The 24,729-nt window shown below is 39.0% G+C and overlaps 1 protein-coding gene across 3 annotated transcripts in view; it reads right to left on the bottom strand.

Moving 5' to 3' along the window:
* The window catches only part of LOC126100100 (protein HIRA), a 258,874-nt gene that overhangs the window by 107,152 nt on the left and 126,993 nt on the right, over positions 1-24,729 (bottom strand). For all 3 annotated transcript variants that reach the window (XM_049910615.1, XM_049910614.1, XM_049910616.1), the window contains one exon: positions 10,389-10,684. In XM_049910615.1, coding sequence (XP_049766572.1) covers positions 10,389-10,684 — 296 coding nt within the window. The remainder of the gene's footprint in view (positions 1-10,388; positions 10,685-24,729) is intronic.

The raw sequence follows: 24,729 nt of genomic DNA, 5'->3' as shown, positions 1-24,729 counted from the left end.
TTATCTATCATCTCCGTAACGCTTTCATGATTGCTAAATGATCCTGTAACGAAGCACACTGCTCTCCGTTGGATCTTCTCTATCTCTTCTATCAACCCTATCTGGTATGGATCCCACACCAGTGAGCAGTATTCAAGCAGTGGGTGAACAAGTGTACTGTAACCTACTCCCTTCGTTTTCGGACTGCATTTCCTTAGGGTTCTTCCAATGAATCTCAGTCTGGCATCTGCTTTACTGACGATTAATTTTATATGGTCATTCCATTTTAAATCACTCCTAATGCCTACTCCCAGATAATTTACGGAATTAACTGTTTCCAATTGCTGAGCTGCTATATTGTAGCTAAATGGTAAATGATCTTTGTATGTATTCACAGCACATTCCACTTGTCTACATTGAGATTCAATTGCCATTCCCTACACCACGCATCAATTCGTTGCAGATCCTCCTGCATTTCAGTACAATTTTTCATTGTTACAACCTCTCGATATACTACAGCATCATCCACAAAAAGCCTCAGTGAACTTCCGATGTTATCCACAAGGTGATTTATATATACTGTGAATAGCAATGGTCCTACGACATTCCCCTGCGGCATACCTGAAATCACTCTTACTTCGGAGGACTTCTCTCCACTGAGAATGACATGCTGCGTTCTGTTATCTAGGAAATCTTCAATCCAATCACACAATTGGTCTGATAGTCCATATGCTATTACTTTGTTCATTAAATGACTGTGGGAAACTGTATCAAACGCCTTGCGGAAGTCAAGAAACACAGCATCTTCCTGGGAGCACATGTCTATGGCCCTATGAGTCTCGTGGACGAATAGCGCGAGCTGGGTTTCACACAATCGTCTTTTTCGAAACCCATGCTGATTCCTACAGAGTAGATTTCTAGTCTCCAGAAAAGTCATTATACTCGAACATAATATGTGTTCCAAAATTCTACAACTGATCGACGTAAGAGATATAGGTCTATAGTTCTGCACATCTGTTTGATGTCCCTTCTTGAAAACGGGGATGACCTGTGCCCTTTTCCAATCCTTTGGAACGCTACCCTCTTCTACAGACCTACGGTACACCACTGCAAAAAGGGGGGCAAGTTCCTTCATGTACTCTGTGTAAAATCGAACTGGTATCCCATCAGGTCCCGTGGCCCTTCCTCTTTTGAGCGATCTTAACTGTTTTTCTATCCCTCTGTCATCTATTTCGATATCTACCATTTTGTCATCTGTGCGACAATCAGGAGAAGGAACTACAGTGCAGCATTCCTCTGTGAAACAGCTTTGGAAAAAAGACACTTAATATTTCAGCCTTTAGTCTGTCATCCTCCAATTTGGTCACAGAGTGTCTGGACATTTTGTTTTGATCCACTTACCGCTTTGACATAAGACCAAAATTTCTTAGGATTTTCTGCCAAGTCAGAACATAGAACTTTGCTTTCGAATTCGTTGAACGCCTCTCGCATAGCCCTCCTCACACTACATTTTGCTTCACGTAATTTTTGTTCGTATGCAAGGCTTTGGCTATGTTTACGTTTACTGTGAAGTTCCCTTTGCTTCCACAGCAGTTTTCTAACTCCGTTGTTGTACCACTGTGGCTCTTTTCCATCTCTTATGATCTTGCTTGGCACATACTCATCTAATGCATATTGTACGATGGTTTTGAACTTTGTCCACTGATCCTCAACACTATCTGTTCATGAGATAATACTTTTGTGTTGAGCCATCAAGTACTCTGAAATCTGCTTTTTGTCACTTTCACTACACAGAAAAATTTAGCTACCTTTTTTAATATTTCCATTTACGGCTGAAATCACTGATGCTGTAACTGCTTTATGATCATTGATTCCCTGTTCTGCGTTAACTGTTTCAAATAGTTCAGGTCTGTTTGTCACCAGAAGGTCTAACATGTTATCGTGAGTCGATTCTCTGTTTAACTGCTCCAGGTAGTTTTCAGTTAATGCACTTTAAAAAATTTCACTGGATTCTTTGTCCCTGCCACCTGTTATAAACGTTTGAGTCTCCCAGTCTATACCTGGTAAATTAAAATCTCCATCCAGAACTATAACATGGTCGGGAAATCTACTCTAAATACTTTTCAAATTTTCCTTCAGGTGTTCTGCCACAACAGCTGCTGAGCCAGGGGGCATATGAAGACATCCAATTACCATGTTTGAGTCTGCTTTAACCGTGATCTTCGCCCAAATTATTTCACATTTTGGATCCCTGTCAATTTCCTTTGCTACTATTGCACTTTTTATCGCTATAAACACGCCTCCCCCTTCACTGTCCAGCCTGTCTCTGCAATATACATTCCAATCTGAGTTTAAAATTTCATTACTGTGTACATCTGGTTTCAGCCAACTTTCCGTCCCTAGTACTATGTGGGCATTGTAACCGTTTATTAATGAGAGCAGTTCTGGGATCTTTCTATAGACCCTCCTGCAGTTTACTATTACCACATTAATATTGTCATTCCCTGTGTGTAGTGCATGCCTGACCTATTCAGGGGAACCCTACATTTCCCCACCCGATAGCAAAGGTCAAGAAATTTGCACCCCAGATCTCCGCAGAATCGTCTCAGCCTCTGGTTTAAGCCTTCCACTCGACTCCAAAGCAGAGGACCGCGATCGGTTCTGGGAACGACACTACAAATAGTTAGCTCAGGTTCCACCCCACGAGCGAGGCTTTCCGCCTTCACCAACTCTGCCAGCCACCTGTATGAACTCAGGATGAACTCTGAACCCAGACGGCAGAACTCATTGCTGTCGACATGAGCAACAATTTGCAGTCAGGTGCACCAACTGCTTTCTATCACCGCTGGCAGGGCCTCCTCCACATCTCAGATGAGACCCCCCCCCCCCCCCCCCCCGGCAAGCAGACAGAGTGAACACTGGCCTTCTTCCCCGACCTTTCCGCTATTTCCCTTAGGGGCTCCATCATCCACCTAACATTGGAGCTCCCAATCACTAATAAACCCCTCCCCAGTGTGCCTGTTTAGACCTTGCTGAAGGAGCGGCCACATGTCCACTCACTGGCACGGCCAGCCTCCACATTGACTCGCCACTCTCCTTGGGGAGAGGGTGGCCCAACCGGGTCCAGTACCCGCGAAGATGTCTTGACAGCAGGGACCGTGGGTGAAGCATGTAACACCTGGTGTGTGCCATGTGACGCACCAGATTCCCCACTGCCGCTACACTCTGAGGCAGCAGCCTGAAGACGGCTGACCGTGGCCATCAGCATGTTCAGCTGTTCGCAAACAGTGGCCAGCTCCTCCTGCATCCATACACAGCAGTCTCACATCCTATCCATCTTAAGAAATCAACAATTTACTGTAGAGAGTTAAGTAATCAACTTTTAACTAGACTGCTAATTCACTAAAGGCAGCTGATAGCTAACTAAACTGTTGTTAACTAGACATTCTTGTTGGAAACAATGAAAATAAGCACTAAATGTCTCTGGACTGTATTCAAAACAAACATAAAATCTATGGAACACTATTACTAGTACTCGAAAATTAAAGGTTCCTAAAAGTAAAAACACGTGGAAAAATAAGTGACAAGTACAAAAATCACAGTCGATACTTAAATTTATGTAGCTTGCTGCACCAAAAAATACACATGCACAACTATTTAGGGCATATAAACATTCAGTGGTCCAGACTACAAACAAATGTTGGAAGACTAAGCCCAGTGAAGCACCTTTTCAGATACTTCATGCAGACTCAATACCACTAGGGAAACATCTATTAGAACACATATTTACAATGTGGCTTATTGTCTGTACATCACCAAAGACACACATCCTATCAGTGCAAACACCCCATTTGTGCATGGTGTATGTGCACATACCTTCTCCAGTTTGAAATGTATTAAGCTTTACCCAACACCTTTCCAGGATGATGAAAGCTTGGAACTTAAAAAGTTGAGTTGCCAATAAGCTCATGATTCCCGGTTTTCATGGCTTACCACTTACATTTCCATTTAGCATTTAGATTTCTATTTCATATGCTGGTCTTCTGGATTTGAGGCATTTCCTATGCGGCAAGAGTAAAACTTTGTGAAGGGGGACTGATTCATTTTTAGACTTGCTTGCAAAGATTGTACAGAGCCACCTTTCAACAAAAGCAGACAGCACAGATGTTCGATAGTATTCGTAGCCAGCACTGAGTCACTAACGGTTTTCATAGAATCATTCAAGTAATCATCATCTTTTTTCACATGTGCGCTGCAGAACCACACTCATGTGCAATATTCTACTGCAGAGTACAGGGTTTACATAAAAAGAGTCATCTGATTTGGCACATCTATATTTCTGAACTAATAAATGTATACAATGGTTTTTCTATTTTTGATGAACAGGAGACTCAAAAGTCTCTCCCCCCCCCCCCCCCCCCCCCCCCCCCCATACCTTTTCATAGGTGTTCAATATGGCCCCCCTTGAGTTGCACGGCATAAGGAAATGTGGTATTCAAATTGTTCCCACACTGCAACAAGCAACAAGCATGTTTGAGTTACAGCTTCCACAGCTGCTGTCATGCGATGTCTCAGTTCATTCATTGTTGTTGGTAATGGAGGCACATAAACAGAGTTTTTTATAAGCCCCCACAAGAAATAATTACATACAGTCAGATCTGGTGACCTTGGAGGCCAGTAATGTATGGCTGAGTCATTTCCTCCAGTGCAACCGATCCATTGTTCAGTAATCCTTTGATTTAATCCACACCATACCTAGTACGAAAGTCACACTGAACAGTTATTACCTGCATTGTGCAAAATGTAGAACACAAAATGCTTTCTGTTGTCTTGTCACCATTTTTACTAGAACTGAAGCGGATGCACACTGCTGCTACCTAGTGGGAACCACATAAAACCCGAGAGTTTGCTCATTCCAACAGTACATTGTTCACGCACAAATAACATAATAGTTATGATTTTTTAAAATGCACCCTATATATCAATGCAAGACATGCTCCACGGACAACTGACATGTTTGCTTCCCATATACTACTAACCAAGTTCACTCGTCTTTGTACTTTCTTAGCTGTGTTTGAAAGGTGTTTATGTTATGTCAGAGTTCTGTCTAATGGGATGCCATGGTAAGTTGGCATATTACTGTGATTGGCAATGCCACAGGGCCAAACTGTGGGATGATCTTTGCTGCTGCTAAATGATTAGAGAGGTGGAAAAGATTTACTTTTGTTTTAGAAATCTTAGTCTGAGTCATCACATCCTGCATACTGGAATTCCGGCAGGTCTGCTGTTACATACTGAATAAGGCCAGAGCATGAACAGAGCCTTGAGGTGAGCCATCATTTGAGTACACATTGTCTGCTCTTCTTTTCAACTTGGCGTACTTCACACTGCTCATTTCTGAACATGTTCCTTAAGAGGTTACTTAGTCTTATAAGGTACAGTTATCAGAAATTTCAATATTAGACCATTATGCCACATCATGTCATAAGCTGCTGACATGTGAATGAAAACTATCCTGGTCTTTAATTTCTGGTAGCTAGTTTCTGTGTGAGTAGACAAGGAGAGCACTTGCTCACAGCAGCTTCTACAAGGTGTAATCTATCTTGTTCAGTTGGTACCACATAATTAATTTGGTTTGTATTCTGTCTAATATAACTTTTTCCAGGAATTTGTAACCACAGCTAAATACAAATGTGCTCTGAAGCAGTTCCTCCTTTCCCTGTAATTTTGATAACAATAACTTAAGTGCTCTTAAATTTTGATGGTAATGTTCCTTTGTGAAGAATTACTTTAAAAAGGTAGGACTGTTGTGCACCAGAATTCCTGAGTAAAGCCCATCTGCACCTGCTTTTCTACATTTCATGTCAGTAAGGTCAGTCTTCTGTTCAGTGGTCATAAATTGAGATGAGAATTTTACACTAGATTCTAGAGACTTCTTGACCTCAGTAAGTTCTCTGTTTACTTGTTGAACATATGTTTTATCTGCTGGAACCTTGGAAACTCTCACTCAATGACTGGCAATTATTTGTGTTGTGGGACAGGTCTTCTCCCAGCTTCCGAATCAGTGTCCCAACTTTTTCACTGGAATGTGTGAAATCATTCTTTGTGCCAGTTTTCTCTCCTTTGATCAGTCACAGAATTCATTGAATTTGTGGCTGCTTCTTGCTCTCCACCTCCTTTGAATGTATCTCTTGGGATGTACCCTTTACAGCACTCTCTATGTAGGTGTTAAAACTATTAAAATATAAAACTGAATGAAAAGTTACTAGGGAAGCAGGTAACATGTAGTCAAAACTCAGAAACCACTGAAGACATCTCTACCACACTTTGTACTGTGCTGCTGATAGTGTGGATAATGTCATTTGGTGCCACACCATCTTGGGGAAAATATTTTAGGTACAAGATCCCTTACCCAAGCACCACTACAAGGGGGCAGGGAAGTGGGATGCTGGTAGTGTGTAAAAATTACCAACTTAATATTGATTTCACAGTTTTCAGAGTTGCTAAGCTCAAAGACATTTCCCTCTTAGGAGTGTGAGCAGGAATGGAAAGATAGTGACAAATATTTTAGGTAATCAAGTTTTGTCTTGAATTAATTTTACAATAAATTTGTAAAGGGCTTAATTTTATAGTTTGTGTATTGTATTTATACTTTAAAAACAAGTAAATACAGTAGGTTTGTTTTATGCTGTACAATAATTTAATTCCTTTTGCTATCTGACATAAGGCTGAGGTAAATAAGTAACTGGGAACACCAGACAATCAGCTAAAACACAATAAAGGATGATGGACAACTAATATTCACCATAATGTACAGGGCACATAATTTGTAAACATTAGATGAGGAAAGATAGGGTAGCAGAAGCAGTTAGTATTTGTGTAAGAAACATCTCACAATATCTGTATTCATCAACTACATAATGTGACACAGCAAACATGCTTGTCATTATTATAATGGAAATTACTCAGAAAAATGAGTGTGTACAGGCACTAGCCAGTGATAGTCATCTAGGCAAAAGTGTGGGAGAAGATGAAAGGACAGTATAGAGCAGTGTTGAAATATGGGAGGGGGGAGACAGATGGGTTTTAGTGACAGCAGTGAAACAAGCCCAAAATAGAAGGGGGAGGGAGAGAGAGAGAGACAGACGAGTGCAGAAGTGAAAAATGGTAGGGGGGGGGGGGGGGGGGGCAAAGGTAAGGGTGAATGGAAAAGTGAATGAGATAGAAATGTCCAAGGGTGGAGTTTTAGGTCAGGGAGTTTGCTGGAACAGATGTGTGGGACAGATAGTTACAAACAGATAGTTAAGATGTATATGATATGTTTTGTATTTTGGCTGTTGACATTGTAGTGACACATGGATGATGGTTTGGGATAAGAAGTGGAATACAGTGGTGGGATTAGGATATTAAATAGGTTGGGTGAGTGGTGGAAGCCACAATTTTGCGACAGGAGGGGGGGGGGGGGGGGGGTTGCTGTATGAAGGGAATATTTTGATACTGAGTATCTGTTAAACCCCATCCTCAGCTATGACAGCTGGCATATGTATTTAGTAAGTCAGAATGAGGCAGAATGGGTGTTTAAACACAGATCAAATTAATGTATATATGGTACAATTGCCAATAATACTAAATTTATAAACATCACCATGAACTTCTATCCAAATTAGCCACATATCATCAGCACTTCATTTATACAGGCAACAAAAATGTATATACACAGATTTAGCAACAGAAACAGATACTGTGAACCTTCCTGAATAGGTCCATACAGCTTCAGACAACATTAATGTTTGGTATGCTAAAACATCACAAGGACATATATTATACAAAATAGAAATTCTGTTCATATTATCCTTCTTAATACAACTGAAAGCAATGGCATCCCAGTTTCAGCCACCAATCACCTTTACATTACTAAAAGCAAACCAAATTTTCATCCATGAATAACAGCTATATTAATATAGTCGACGTAACATCATAAGCAATTATGATATTATATACAGTAAACAGTTGCGTGCCAGCAGTAAACATAACTGTATGACGAGGAACTATCCTCCCAGACACCTTTGACTTTTATGCACTAAGTGTTGGCCTAAAATATTCCCTGCAGGACGCCAGCTACATAATGTGGGATTGCATTGTGCATGTGTTCATTAAAACTAACGTTGCAATAACAATTAAGATCACTTTTGTTAATATACTTAACAATGTCCCTTTCTTTCTTTACTGACTGAACATCTAACTGTTATTCCCCAAAAAAACATAAAATACTTCTTATCAAGAAACTTCAAATAAGCACTGGTACTGTACTAATGGTGACTGGAGAATAATTCCATGGATACCGTAAATCATTGTACAGTTTCAAACCTTGTGCATTACAGCTACAAAATCATCCCTGGCAAAATCAGAGTGAACAGGAAAATTAAACCATTACAGTCCAGAGACTGGTCATCTGAATCAAACAAACCACTATTTATTACATTTAATGTTGATGCCCAACACCAGTCAAATACACACCACCTCTCATTGTTTTTCCCTCATACTACAATCCTCTCTTCCTAACATTGTATTCTCCTTTGTCACTTTCTCATTTACTAAGTTCTATGTTTTATGATTAATCCATTCTTTCACCACAGACATACATACATGCATGCATGCATGTGACCACAAACACAAACGCACATGCTCTCTCTCTCTCTCTCTCTCTCTCTCTCTCTCTCTCACACACGCACACACACACACACACACACACACACACACACACACACACACACACACATTCATTCATTCACTCCCTCTCCCTTTTGCACTGATAACTCTTAGTTTATTTTGGCACTTCTGCAAATGTAATCTCTCTTTCTTCACATTTCATTTATTCAACTAGCTCATTTATCTTTCCCTGTAAATGCATTATCTGGAAGGTCAAACGGAGCATTATCACGGAGGAGTAAATTCCATTTCTAAACATCTGGAGTCAAACATTGAAGAAGACTGACACAAAGAACCTAGATATAATGCTACAAAAGGTGGTCTTCAGAAATCAATAAGATGCAGCCATAGATGTTTTAAAACTTGCCAGGAGGTCAGCAATCGACGACTGTCTGAATACCAGGCATTGTTAGCTCTTTGACATTACACAGGGTACACCACATGGAGACGAACTGCCGAAGGTTCAAAACTTGCCTCTATCTTCTTGAATCTTTATATTTCAAACAAGCTGAACACACAATCCAGAAAGTTCACTTACACAGATGACTCAGCCAAAGTTGCACAACATGAATCATTTGAGGCCTCCAAAGACATTTTGATCTCCGACTTAAAGCAGCCGAGCAACTACTTTCATAAATGGAGACTGCAACTTAACACAACTAAGACAGAAGTTCCATGCTTCCACCTTTGTAATGGTCACAAGAAGAGAGCTTAACATTAACTCTGAAGGGGAAGGTCTCAACCGTGACAACTACCGTGGACAGGATGCTTGCTTAGAAGGAGCACCTGACAAAGACCACAGGTAAAATAAGGGCAAGAATTGAAATGATTAATAAACTGTGTGGCATCTATTTGGGCTCCTAGGTAAATATGCTTTGCATATTAGAAGTTGGGCTCATCTATTCGGAGGTGAAATACTGTGCCCCTACAAAGATTAACTGCTCACATACAAACAAGATTGGTGTGGCACCAAATGACATTATCCACACTATCAGCAGCACAGTACAATCAACTCCTACTGCATCACTGCCCTCCTTGAGCCATATACGACTACCAGAGATATGGCGTAAAAATGCTTTCCTTAGAGAGTACCATAAAATTAGCAGTATCCCTCAGCTGTTCATACATATTGAAATTGCTGGCCTGACTCACAGAACACTGATATCAAGAAAATAGGCACTATCCACTGCTAAAGAACTGACACACTCAAACTTCGATGTTCACAATGTCTGGAAATAACACTGGAAAGAGCACTGCCGACTAAAATGCCAAAGTTCCTCAGTGACATTCACTGTCCAAATTAAACATTCCCCCCCTCCCCTTCTCATCCCATCTGGTAAGTCTCCCATGACCCAAGGTTCTGAGTGACTTTTCTGTACTCTCCTCACTTCCTAAATCTCACAAATCCTTTTTCTTCATCACTCTTCCTTTCCCCTCAACCTTTCTGCCAGAAGAAAGAGCCACTGGCTCCAAAAGCTTGCATATTTCTTTAACCTTCATATACGTTTTCTCCTGCTGCTCCTTGGTAAGTAGGTTTCTTATCTGTACAATTACATTATATTTACAACACAAAACATGACTGATGTGAAGTTAATAGGCACTAGTGCAGCCCCCCATTCAAACTCAATTTAAAATGAACACAATACACATACAACACACAAATACAATTTAAAATTACAGAAAAATTAATCAAGGCTCACCCAGCATCTGGTGCAGGAGGTATGTACATAGGTGTTATTCTTCTCTTTCCATCTGAAGTACGAGTCTCTATCTGTTTATTGATGGGGCCCTTAAGAGGTGTTGAAGGCTGGGATACAGAAGCAGCTGGCCGTTCCAGTGAGCCATTAGTCTGCCCAGCGTCTGCTGCCGCTTTCTCTGCTGCAGCTTTTTCTGCCTTCTCCCGGACAGCAAGCAACTCTGGTGTCTCCACCACGCATGCACCTGCACCACCGGCAGCTGATAGTGACTTGCCATACATGCGCTCATGAAGCATTGTCTGTTTCAATTATGACAGGTTCAATATTAGTATCAGGCTTTTAAGACGTTACAAATAATGTCATGAACAGGTGCTCCACAATGGGTCCCTTAAATGGGTCCCTTAACACTGTTCACAAGAGTACTTACAAAATATTATCAGCTACAGCTGCACTAACATGTTATCAAAATGCAGAAAAAACAAAAACTGCAATCAAGACCACGCTTGGTTTAAATCAAATGAAGCACTGTTTATGTCCATACACACATTACACAGTTGCGTGGTTGTTTGACAGTTTTACTTATGTTTAATGACACAAATCTCATATCTACTTGTGGTACTATCGATTTGGTCTGCACCAGTTAAGGAAACAACTCGAGAAATTTATCTTTCAAAATTAAGCAGAGGTTTGGCTATGGAAAATGCAAAGTGCTCACAACATAAATATTAAATTAAAACAGGATTTCTAATTGAAAATTTTCAATGCCAGTGGCAGCAATATTGAAGAGCAGGTTGGGTTACTGTAGAGACAATGTTAACAAGAGAAACACAAAATAGAAGAGAACAAGAGGCTGGGAAGTGGGATAGACTCATTCAAGAACAACATATTCTGTGCTCAAATTTCAACCAGATTCTCAACTAGAATGACCTCCATCCCAATGGGCACGAATTCTGAAAACTTCAGTCACTTGTAACTCAGATTGAGCTTCTCTCCCATGACATTTTGAAATCCACAGATAAAATCAATCAAGCAGAGGTATTTCTTGACTTTCAAGAAGCATTTGCTTTGCCTCATCACCACAACAAAGACTGTTAATGAAAGTATGACACCCCCCCCCCCCACACACACACACATACAAAATAGTTGGATGAAATGGCTGACATTCATAAGCATCTGGAAATCACCCTGACTACAGTCAAACAATCGGCAGTTGCTGAGAATTGGTGTGTTGGGAGAGCTCCCGAGAGTGACCTGTGACATCTGTACCTCATGTACTATTCTCTCCCATGAATCCTGTCTCCTCTGCAGAAAGTATGGGATCTGTCATTGACAATTTACTTTACTGAGACAGGTGTGTCAATGGTAGATCTAGGCATCTTGTACAGGGTGGACGAGGACCAGGGAGGACTCAGTCCGAGCTGATGTCTTTCACTGAAACTGATCCAGTGGGACTCACTTCACCTGTTTTAGGAAACTCTGTTTCATGTGGTGGCAAGATGAGGTGAACACAAAAGGGTAGGAGGTCTATTAATCGTCAGCAGTTGAAATGTACAGCAAATGATGGTAGGAAAATTGCAGCAAGGGACACGAAAGGACACCAGGTGCACTCAGTGTGTATGCCTGCAGGCCACATTCAACATGTTGAAGAGGCTAATCAAGCAGCCAGTGAGGGAACAGTGTGCAAGCAACCGCAGATTGTGGCGCAAGTTGGAACAAAGATGCCTTTCATCTGGGCTCCGAAGCCACTCTTGGGTCATTCCACCAACTGGCAGAGATAGTTCAGGAGACCAGCCTTGAGCATGGAGTTTCAACGACTTTTGTCACAATCTGCAGCAATGTCCCCCAGTGCACAAGAAACTCAAATCCAGCAAGACAGAAACTGAAGCAGCATGTGAGATTGTTTAGGCAAGACCCAGTATCAGGGGTGGGCATAAAATGATAACTGGATGCTTTTATTGCCCACCAGACTCATCTCCTGATATAAACAAAAACTTTATAGAAAATCTTAGTTCAATTGTACATAAGTTCCCCAATCATAGCATAATCATCAGGGGAGACTTTAATCATCCAACAATTAATTAGGACGATTATAGTTTTGTTAGTGGTTGGTGTTATAAGACATTCTGTGAAGCATTACTAAATGCCTTCTCTGAAAACTGCCTGGAACACATAGTTAAGATCCCCACTCATGATGGAAATATATTGAATTTAATGGCAACAAACAGAGCTGACCTCTTTGAAGATGTCCACACTAAAACTAGTATCAGTGACCATGACACAGTTGTGGCAACAATGATTAGGAAAGTATGCTCAGTAGACTAGATAAAATATCAGTAGTGACATCTCACAATGGGGAACTTTAAACTTTCAGCACAGGTAAAGAGCAAATCTGGGTTAAGTTTAAAAGAATAGTTGACCACGCACTGGACAGATAAGTACCCAATAGAACAGTTCATAATGGGAGGGAATCTCCATGGGATACAGTCACTGTAAAAGAACTTCTAACGAAACTGAGATCACTGCATCATAGGTGTGAAACAAAGCGTAGGGCTATAGGTAGAGAGATAATGAGTGAAACGAGTTTGCCTGTCAAGAGAGCAATCTGTGATGCCTTCAATGACTACCTTAGCAGATTACTGTCAATTGATCTTTCACAGAACCCAAAGAAATTCTGGTCATATGTAAAAGCTGTTATTGCACCAAAGTTAGTGTCCAGACCCTAGTGAATGAGACAGGAAGTGAAATTGAGGATACCAAAGCAAAAGCTGAAATGCTTAACTCCATTTTCAAATGTTCCTTTACAAAAGAAAACCCAGAATAACTGCCACAATTTAATCCTCGTACCACTGAAAAGATGAATAGAATAAGTATTAGTGTCAGTGGCTTTGAGAAACAGCTTAAATCATTAAAATTGAACAAAGATCCAGGACCTGATGGAATCCCTATCATATTCTATACTAAATTTGTGGCTGAGTTCCATCCTCTTGTAACTATAACGTATCACAGATATCTTGAACAAAAAAAACCAAGTCCAGCTCTTGGAAAAAGGCACAGGTCACACCCATCTACAAGTAATCCACTAAACCTACCATCCAACATCCTTGACATCTATTTGTTGTAGAATCTTAGACCATGTTTTGAGTTCAAACATAATGAAGTATCTTGAACAGCTAGATGATGTATTTCTTGATTTCCAAAACACATTCGACTCCATATCACACCTATGCTTATTGTCAAAAGTATGATCATATGGGGTATCAAGTGAAATTTGTGACTGTATTGAGGACCTTTTGGTAGGGAGACTTATCATGTTACCTTGGATGGAGATTCAACATCAGATGTAGAGGTAACTTCAAGTGTACCCCATGGAAGTGTGTACGGACCCTTGCTGCTCATATCATATATTAATGATCTTGCAGGTGATATTAATAGCAACATCAGGCTTTTTGCAGATGATGCAGTTAGCTATAATGAAGTACTATCTCAAAGAAGCTGCATAAATATTCAGTCAGATCTTTCAAAGTGGTGCAGAGCAGAGATTAGTAACTTGCTTTAAGTGTTCAGAAATTTAAAATTTTGCACTTCGCAAAAAAAAAAAAAAAAAAAAAAAAAAAAAAAAAGGGAGAGAGAGCGAGAGAAAGGGGGGAGAGAGAGAGAGAGAGAGAGAGAGAGAGAGAGAGAGAGAGAGAGAGAGAGAGAGAGAGAGAGCATAGTATCCTATGACTAAGGACTGCAAAAATTTGCATTTTGCAATAAATGTGAAACAGATGCGAATTCCCTCAAAATGACAATATGCAAAATTACTTAACAGATGCTGTTCCATAGCGAATAATATCCAGACAAGTTATTTGTCAGAGACAGGTTGAAATAGCTTTATTTTCTGCATCGAATATCAAAACATAAGTAGTTACTGGCATTTTACATCATCTGGCAAAGCCCAGTTAAGAATGATAATGTGCACAAGAACCTATATGGAAAATGAAGTGTACAAACACAACGATGTATCAGTGTGCTCAATGATCTGGAGCCATGCCAATGTAGGTGGTTGGATGGTCTGTTTAAGTTACACAGCACATAATGCAACACAGTACTCAGCCATGAGACCTAGCATTTTATAAGAAGGAAACGTGCCTGTTTGTTTGTTAGCTAAAGCTTAAAAGATAGTATAACGGGGACAGTTTTAACGTGGGAAATTAGGTGGCAGATGGTTTGAGTTGTATTTGCATCTAATACCGCTAGAGGTTGGGCCTTAACTACATCTTTAACAGTAATCTGCTAACTTCATCAAGCCGTTGTGCAGTAGCTGTCCCTGAATCCTTTGTGTTGTGCATTGCTCATTTTCTTCTTTTGAAGCGACTAATCCTGGTCCATCACAGATTTTGATTATGACCTTTACAAAACCAGAAGAGGTCAGTGATCCCCTGTGACAATGTGTCAGTTCTTGTGTAAGCTTCTGCTCAGCGAAATGGAGGCAGAGTTTGTTTCTGCGCACTGCTCCTTCCCCTGTGGTGGTCAAAATTCTAGTCTGTTTATATTCGCAGCAATCTGTGACTATAGCCTATAGCACCATCTCTCTGCGCTATAGCGACTGGAAAACAAAATCTGTAAAGTTTTCTAACAGTGCCGAAATTTTTCTCCTAACGTTAAAATTGAGTTGCCATACGTTCAATTCTACTTCTATGCTAAACGCCTTGTCAGTTCTGTCTGCAGTGTTGTCAAGCATGGGTCACATCGCTATGAATGCCCATGAAAAGTTGAATTTAGTAGTCTGCAGATTTTTTAATCTTCAAATTGGGTGAGAAAAGACAAGCAATGTTCAGAAACATCTTACATTGGAGACACATTCACTTAACTAGTGGGAAAGTGCTGCTGCTTTTCAACAGAACAACCAGTTTTGAAAGCATAAATGCAGCCAAATGAAGAAAAGAAATGCCATTTTGGAAGAAAAAGGTCTTGAAGTTTTTGCAAAAGTAAACACTCCCATCAAAAAATTCAATTTCCAAGAACTAGTAATTTGTCTGTCTTCACTCGCGTAGTATGACAATCTTGTAAATTTATGTGTCTAATAATTTACAAACAAAGAAAATATATGCCAATTTCAACAAAACTATATGCAAATTTTGCAAAACACAGATGCGGATTTTACAAAAATATATTTTCCCGTCCTTACCTATCAGTATAATATCAATGAGTTAGTAAAATATCAATGAGTTATTGCTGGAATTGGCCAACTCATACAAATACCTGGGTGTAATACTTTATAGGGATATGAAATCGAATGATCACAGAGGTTCAGTTGTAAGTACAGCAGGTGGTAGACTTCGGTTTACGGGTAGAATACTGGGGAAGTGCTATCAATCTACACTGGAGATTGTTTACAAGTCACTTGCGTGACCCATCCTAGAACATTGCTCAAGTGTACAAGTGTACGGGACCCATAGCAGATAGGACTAACAGGGAATATTGAACAAATATGGAGTAGGGCAGCATGAATGGTCAAAGATTTTATAATCCTTGGAAGACAGTCACAGAAATACTGAAGAAACTAAGCTGGAAGACTCTTTAAGATGTGTGTAAACTATCCTGAGAAAATCAAATGATTGCTCCAGGTATGTACTACAGCCCCCTACATATCACTCGCATACTAATCATGAATGTAAGATCAGAATAATTACTGCACATACAGAAGCATTCAAACAATCATTCTTTCCATGCTCCATATGTGAATGGAACAGGAAGAAACCCTTACAACTACTACAATGGGATGTACCCTCTTGCATGCACCTCATGGCGGTTTACAGAGAATAGATGTAGATGCAGGTGCAGAAATAATGCAAGGAAAACTTTTTAATGCTTACTACATTTTTGTGATTCATGAAGTAAAACTTCAGCATCAGGTATCTCATTTTAATGTATTACAACTGTACTTCTAGCTTATTTGCAACATGTTTTAGAGACAGTATCCACATACATCACTGAATGTACCTGAAAAATTGTATCATTGTATGACACAGTTCCAGAGATGTGATGTTTTAAAATTGCCAGAATCTAAAATGAATCAATTTTGGTTTGGAATGTTTCACCAATCTATGGGTCACTAAGGTGAAACTAATACATTCTATGAGGGCTATTCAGAAAGTAGGGAACATTTCCATCTGACGCCGCTAGGCGCGCAGCAATCACGTATATTTTGGTATATGTGTGAGCTCGGCAGCTCAGTTGGCATCCATCCATGACAGTGGGAACGTCTTTGCACGTCTGGTTTTTTCGATATTTGAATTTGACATGTGCGCTGCATTTCGAAAATTCTGCCAGTTGTGAGCTGCTGTCTGCGATACGGTTTTTATTGGCAAAAAACCTAAAACTCATAGAAATTTATCATGAACTGTGCGAAGTGTACGGAAACAATGTAACGAGTGAATGCTTCATCCAGAAATGGTGCATTCGGTTTAAAAATGGCTAAACCAATGTTCATGATGAAGAGAAGACTGGACACCTGAGCATTGTGACTGACAATCTTGTCACTGAAGCTGATGAAACGATTCGTGAAAATTGTCGCTTCAAAATAATGGAGCTTTCACTTTCTTTTCCACAAGTTTCATTGAAATTATTGTTTGAAATTGTCACTCGAAAGCTAGGCTACCACAAATTTTGTGCATGATGGGTGCCCAAAATGCTTACAGAGCACAATAAAGAAGAGCAAATGGAGGCAACGTTGACATTTCTGGAGGCCTACCACAAACATGGTGATTCATTATTGGATCAAATCATAACCGGTGACGAGACTTGGGTGAAACACGTCAATTGTGAGACAAAATTACAGTCCATGGAGTGGGGGTCACAAGGTCACCCCAGAAACAAAGAAAACGTTTGCAAACCTTGTTGGCAAGAAAGCTGTTGGCAACAGTGTTTTGGGATAGGCAGGGTGTGCTTCTTATTGATTTTCTCGAACATGGAGCAACCATAAATTCTGCCCGGTACTGTCAAACTTTGCACAGCCTTAGAAGAGCAGTTCAAAACAAACGCCGAGGAAAGCTTAAGTCCAAAATTTTGTTTTTGCATGACAATGAAGAACCTCACATGGCAAACTGCACTAAAGAACTCCTAATTCATTCAAATGGGAAATTTTCCCTCATCTGCCCTATAGCCCCGATCCTGCACCAAGCGACTTCCACTTGTTTCCCAAGATGAAGAAATGGCTTGCAACGCAGTGCTTTGATGACGATGCAGAACTCCAGGCAGGCTGACTCACTGGCTGAAGTCTCAGGTGGTAGAATTTTACAACAAAGGTTTTTCAAAGCTTGTCCACCGCTATGGTAAGTGTCTCAATGTGTTTGGTGACTATCTTCTTCTTCTTCTTCTTCTTCTTCTTCTTCTTCATCAGCATCATCTACTTTCTTTTTTTTTTTTAGTGCCAAAATATTCCCTACTTTCTGAATAGTCCTCCTATGTAATTGGGGTTTTGAGTCTTCAATCATAAAGGTTTACACACGTAATGTAAAATATTTAACACACAAACTCATTTGTAAAGTCAGACATCTGAAGCTCTTTTATACATGGGAGACTGTCTCTTTAAACACTCAGGCTGTAGGGATAACTAGTATTAATAGCATGGATAATCATCAACAGATGTAGAAGTAACTTCAGGCAGGCCACAGGTAACTGTGTTGGGGCTCTTTATTGTTACTGTTGTATACACATGATGATATAGACGACATTAATAATAGCGTCAGTCATTTTGCAGATGATGCAGCAATATCTGGAAAGGGTTGCATTAGTATTCCGTCATGTCAAAGTGGTGCAAAGATTGGAACCTTGCTTTAAATGACGGGTATGTAAAAGTGTACACTTTACAAAATGACAAAATGTGGTTCCTATGGTTACAATACCAATAATATTACAATCAGTCATTTCATACAAACACCTCATTTTAAAAATTTGTGGGGATATGAAATGGAATGATCACACTGGTTCTGCTGAAAGTAAAATAGAGAGCAGATTTTGATTCATTGTAGGAAAATGCAATCACTCTACAGAGGAGACAGCATGAAAAACACTTGTGTGACCCCAACCTAGAATATTGCTAGAGTGTGTGTGACACATACCACATACAACTAACAGAGGACATTGAGCAAATACGAAGAAGGGTAGTGAAAATGGTTACAGGTCAGCTTGACTCACAGGAGGCTATCACAGAAATGCTATGAAACCTGGAATGGCACATGCTTTAAGATGAACGTCTGCATTTCCTTGGCATACATGAATCAAACTGAAATGAGTGACACACTGTGTATGGATATAAACACTTACTATTTTTTATTTGAATTCTGTGATGTGCAGAAACTTCAGTCTTGTTTGATATATTTGAGTTGTGTCCATTCTGTCAGACCTAATATAAAATGACATACTATTTTTTTTTTTTTTTTTTTTTAATAATATGAATATTTATATATGTGTTGAGAGAGAGAGAGAGAGAGAGAGAGAGAGAGAGAGAGAGAGAGAGAGAGAGAGACTGATTTTTGATTGAGATTTTACTTTAAGTCGTAACTGGTATCTGAATTTTGGTTGCTGCCTCCTTGAATGGTCAGCTTCTGCACCAGTTGGCGACGTATTACAATTTGGAGGAAGCTATTGTTCTTTAAGGTTTAAAATACAACTCTGTTAGTTACTTGGCAGTATTGTGGATAGCTTTGAGCCGAAGTTTTTGTAGCTTTTCATACCTAAGGGACCACTGTTGTAAGTAAACAAGATCAAACAGCAATCTGCTTTTTGTGAGAAAAGGAGATTGCATAGCACACAAACTCCCTTCAAACTACATGTCCCGCTACATCAAAATTGGTCAGTGGAGTTCAGCACCATACTATTGTACAAGAACATAATCCAATTACTGTAATTCAGAAATTCTGAGAGATTGTTACTTATTGAATGAAAACTATAAATGCATTTCTCTTCCTGTATTTTAGTGAACTTTGTACACTTACAATTCTGTTGATTGATAGACGGCAATGACAATGAAGTTTACCTCCTTTTCCAAAAACAAGATATTGCTATTCTTCACTTACAGAAAATTTTTATACATAAATGTTTGGCAACTCTTACACATATTTTACTCGGTTTTATCACTAAAATATCAATTTTCATTAAATGTAACAATACGTTCTGAGTGACGGCATAGCAACACATCCTCTTTCCACAAGATACAGATTAACAGTCCTTTTTGAGTCCATACTCAAAGATTCACAACTACTATCATTGTGGGGATTGCGCATTAAAGAGTTTCTTGCTGTTCAGCTGCGCTTCACTTAACTTCAAGTACTTTTTTAATCACATTTACATTTATGGTATTTACATATATTACTGAGTTCTCAGAATAAAATCAGGCACAAATTAGTTTAAAAAAGCAGTGAGGCACACACAACATTACAACCTGTCCGACAGAACAGACACCACTCGTGATGACATGGCTGATGCTTACATTTATACATTTATATGAAACACAGAATGGGGAAAGAAAGGGAAAGGATGCATGGGAATTCATCACTTCCAGGCACACAGGGCATTGTGCTAATGCAATAACGAAAGCTAGAACCATGCCGGTCCAGGATTCTCATGAGCACTTGCCTTAACCTTATTTATTTTTCTCCAAATCAATTTCTAATGAGCTTAGAAAATAGTCTTGTGATGATGGTACAGTAAAAGAAACACATGTAGTTATTTTTAAGATTGAATAACACTGATTATCTGTAGATTAAATGTTTGTTGGTTAGATTAGTTACAAAACAGCATCATCGTCACACATTTGGTATCCACTACTGCATAAAAGCCTCCTACAGATTTCCAATCTTCAGCTATGTGCATTCATATTAATGTAATTCACATAACCAAACTACTTAATCGACATGATCTTCAATTGGTGCACCACTAACTTCAGGTACTGTGCGAGATATGTTTTGTTTTGATACAAATAGTGCTATCAAATTTACTATCCACTACAATTTCATACCAAAAGTCAAAAGTCAGTGACAGCCAAGTGACATTATGAAATGCAGAGCAGCTTTACATAAGTAAGTTTCACAGAAAGCTATTGTCACCATGTCTTGAACAATGTGTTTAAACCAGTTTCTTCTCATCTTTGCTTTTATTGGTTTCATTTGTCTATGTCATTTACAATTCAGCCATTAGTACTGACGTTTGAGCCTGGCAGCCCTAGGGATTAAAGACACCTGGAGAAACCAAGCACAACAGAAAGGAACACAGGCAGTTTGTGCAGGCAGCGTGTGGTCTGCAGGGCTCGTGACCACTGGATATGGATATATGTATTATATTAGTAAACTAGCAAGTAGTACTATTTTTCTAGATGAGAAGTCTCATCTCAAGGAGGTAGTTACACATTGCTGAAGACACAGAAATATCGAACTTATGTACAGTATCCACAAACTACATTCTCTCTTTTCCTGGTGTTGAGTTTATTAAATCATATACATTACTGGTCATAGCATGCCAGGCAATGTTATGAAACTATGAGAAATATCTGATGATAGTGTGAAGACAGATGTGAGCAACAAAGACAATCATGAACAAAATTTTGAGCTTCGGAGAGGATACACATTATATATTATCAAAGGTAACATTCTGATTCATTTTTACTAAGTTGCCATTGTCTATCAACCAACCAACTTGCTTAGAGTTTATATGGCTGCATTAATAATTTCCAGTCAATAAAAATTACATAGGTGGTGTAAGAATAAAAGTTTATTTAAAGTAAACTCTGTTCTTGTCATGATTCTAGCAGAAAAGCAGCAATGACTTTTTTAAGGGTTTCCAGTTTATTGCTTTATATCTACTAGGAGCTTGTTATAAGACCTTGGCAACTGAATATATTACTACTCTGAAGCTTAATAAGAAGGCAAACCATATGTAGATACCATTATTTCATCCTTTGTTGTTACCTAAGAGTATAATAATAATAGGTCTTTGTAGAGGCCTAAACAAGATGTGCTGTTATCTGCTTTACACTATATTCTTATTATTCCAATTTTGATGAAAACCTTATCATCCCTACACTTTGTTAATAACAGCAGATTCTAATGATTTCACAAGATGAAGACACCGTGAAAAGAAAAGAAAAGAAAAGAAAAGAAAAGAAGGAAACAAAATGTAATTTAAATGGAGTTATAGTGACAGACTTTCCTAGCAACCTTTTTAAGACAGTATTATTAGAAGGAAAGCTAGCTGAAGTTTCACAGTTTGCAGGGAAAGAAAACAAACAATGACTTTCTTAAAATATTTATGCAGCTAGTTGTAGAACAGTAATTAAATAATAATTATCTGATATAAACTGTGTGTCAAAGAATCAGTGAAATCATCAAAAGTCAAACCCACTGCAATATGACTTAAGACATGATATCTGTTTGGTGAAAAAATGAAAATTGTCCCTAAATAAGGAAAACCATGAGGTCATCCACATGTGTACAAAAAGAAATCCATTATACTTCAGTTACATGCTAAATAATAAAACTTTAAGGGCTGTAAATTTAACTAAGTACCTAAGAATTACAATTACGAAGAACTTAAATTGGAATGATCACATAGGTAATGTTGTGGGGAAGGCAAACCAAACACCGCATTTTATAGGTGGAACACTTAGAAGATGCAATAGGTCTGCTAAAAAGACTGTTTACCTACACTTTTCTGTCCTCTGCTAGAGTACTGCTTTGCAGTATTGAATCGTTACTGAATAGGAGTGATGGAGGACACTGAAAAAGTTTACAGAAGTGTAGGTCATTCTATATTACCCGGCAAGAGGGGAAGGAGTATCACAGATATGATAAGTGAGTTGTGGTGGCAGTCATTAACCCTTTCGTGACTATGGACATACATGTATGTCCAGCAGGTAGAAAAGTCAGATTGCTATTGGCCTAGATGTACACTCAGCGGACGGTAAGTCCAGACGGCTACGGACGGAAACAGAGGTCCTAAACTACAAATTAAATGGCCTTCGACATATTCGTTTGACACATAAAAAGTAAAATGCGCTCGACAGCCTGCACGTCATTTGCTAAAACGGCCAATAACTCAGATGGAAAACCCAAGTGGGAACATAAATGGTTAAAAAATGGGCATTCCGTCATGAAATGGCGGGCAGTTAAAACTACGGCACAATGCGTACAAAATGGCAGGGGAGTGCCACTTACAAATGATGATGGCTAAAAAGATGTTTTCTTATGCAACTTCATCTGTCCACAACATTTCAATTTATTCGCACCATCATGGGACACAATTTATCACACAAGGAAAACATGGATATTCTTATGAATAGTAGCGACAAAGATTGTAATGATACTGCGGAACTTTCTTCCAATGAAGAGTTGGATGCGTGTCGATGTACTGCTGAATCCTCTTCCTCTGAAGACAGAAACGAAGATGAAGTAAGTGAAACTTCATCAGGAAAAAGAAAGTATGACTGGACGGAGAATCATCCACTGATGAAACAACACCATTTTGTGAACACATTTAGTGCATTAAAAGCAGACTTCGAAGAGTCAGCAAGTCATTTAGATATTTTTGTACTTCATATCCATGGAATTCGTTTCTGCTATCTGTACACAGATCAATAATTATTATAAATTTATTACTGGAAAAATGAAAACAGTACCCAGGAAATTAGCAAGCTGGAAGCACGCAGAGCCAGCATAATTTTATTGCTTCCTACCATGTTCTCCGTTTATGCCTAGAAGTAAAAAGTTAGAAGTGAATGGATATTGGTTGACACATTCTTTGCTTCAAACACCAATATTCTCTAACATAATGGCCAGGGACTGGTACAAGTTGATCCTGCCTTTATCGCACTTCAGTGACAATTCCACCTCACCTCACCTCCAAGACATTCTTGTAAAAATATGTCTCATTGTAGATCACATAAAAAATAAATTCTGCCAGGCATTAGTACCCTTTGAAAACCTAGTGATTGACGAAAGTCTGCTACTTTTCAAAGGAAGGCTCAGATTTATACAGTACATACCAAATAATCTTAACCATTTTGACATTAAAATTTTTGTCCTTTGTAACATACAAATCAATTATATTTTGGATTATATTGTCTACACTGGTGCTGCCTCAGAAATAGAATCTAGAAATGTTGATTGGGGAAAATCAGACGATGTTGTTGTGAGTTTGTTATAGCCATACCCCAACAAAGGTCATACCATTTATTTAGACAATTGGTATTCGAGCCTTGAATTATTGCTGTGGCTCCATGATAAATGTACAAACACCATCGGAACAGCATGCAAAAACAGGAAACATCTACCACCGTTGCCAGACAGTTTGAAAAACTGGGAAATACAGTTCTAGTCCTGTGGAACATTAATGACACTAAAACGGATGGACAAAAGAGAAGTCTGGATGCCTTCTACCATAAATGGACCAGAGTTTGTGGAGATAGAGGAAAAAGACCATAGAGTGGGCAAAAACAAATTGAAACCTACCTGTGTTGTCAGCTATAATAAGTCAATGGGTGCAGTTGATAAGACAGACATGCTGTTGTCTTCTGTACTGTTCATCCGAAAGACAATGAAGTGGTACAAAAAAGTATTCTTTCATATGACTGACTTGTGTGTGTTTAATGCAAAAAGTATTTTTTGAAATGCAAAAGTAACAGAAGATACCACTAGTGAAATACCACTTGGAAACAATCCGTCAGTTGCTTTATGAATTTCATAGTCAAACTTGTAAAAGTGCAATCCTATGAACAACCAAAGAAGAAAGCCCTTTCCAACTGCAGAATAAAGAGGGACATTATTCAGGATTCCTCGAAGCAACAGAGAAAAAGGAGATTCCCCAGACACACTGTGTAGTATGTACTGCTCATTCACAATGAAAAATTACACACATAAGATGCAAAAAGTGTGATGTGGTTCTCTGCATGGTGCCATGTTTTGGAAAATATCACACACTAAAAATATATTAGTATGTTTTAGTAACTGTGTACATTTCAAGTAAAGTAATAAATTAAAATTAAAAAATTAAAAAAAAAGTAAATAAAAAGGGTTTTTAATTCAGCCAGTGGCAGTCAAAGCCTGCATCAAAAACAAGAATGGGAAACCATTAAAGTAAACTGTACTGAACATGACAAGCTGAAAAAGAAAACAGTGAGCAAGAAGAAGGTAGGCATTTACTATCTGTCGCCCCCCCCCCCCTCCCCCCTTAAACCAACCAATCTTATTGTGGAGAATCGACTTTAGGCTTTAATTACAAACTAAGCCATGGGCCTATCGAAAAATGAATTATCCAGATATATGCTTTGTTTAACTCAGAGTCCGGATATGTGCCACAATTTGGTTTT

This window comes from Schistocerca cancellata, chromosome 9, assembly GCF_023864275.1.
Source record: "Schistocerca cancellata isolate TAMUIC-IGC-003103 chromosome 9, iqSchCanc2.1, whole genome shotgun sequence".
NCBI classification, from domain to species: domain Eukaryota; kingdom Metazoa; phylum Arthropoda; class Insecta; order Orthoptera; family Acrididae; genus Schistocerca; species Schistocerca cancellata.
This window is presented reverse-complemented; position numbering and strand designations above follow the sequence as displayed.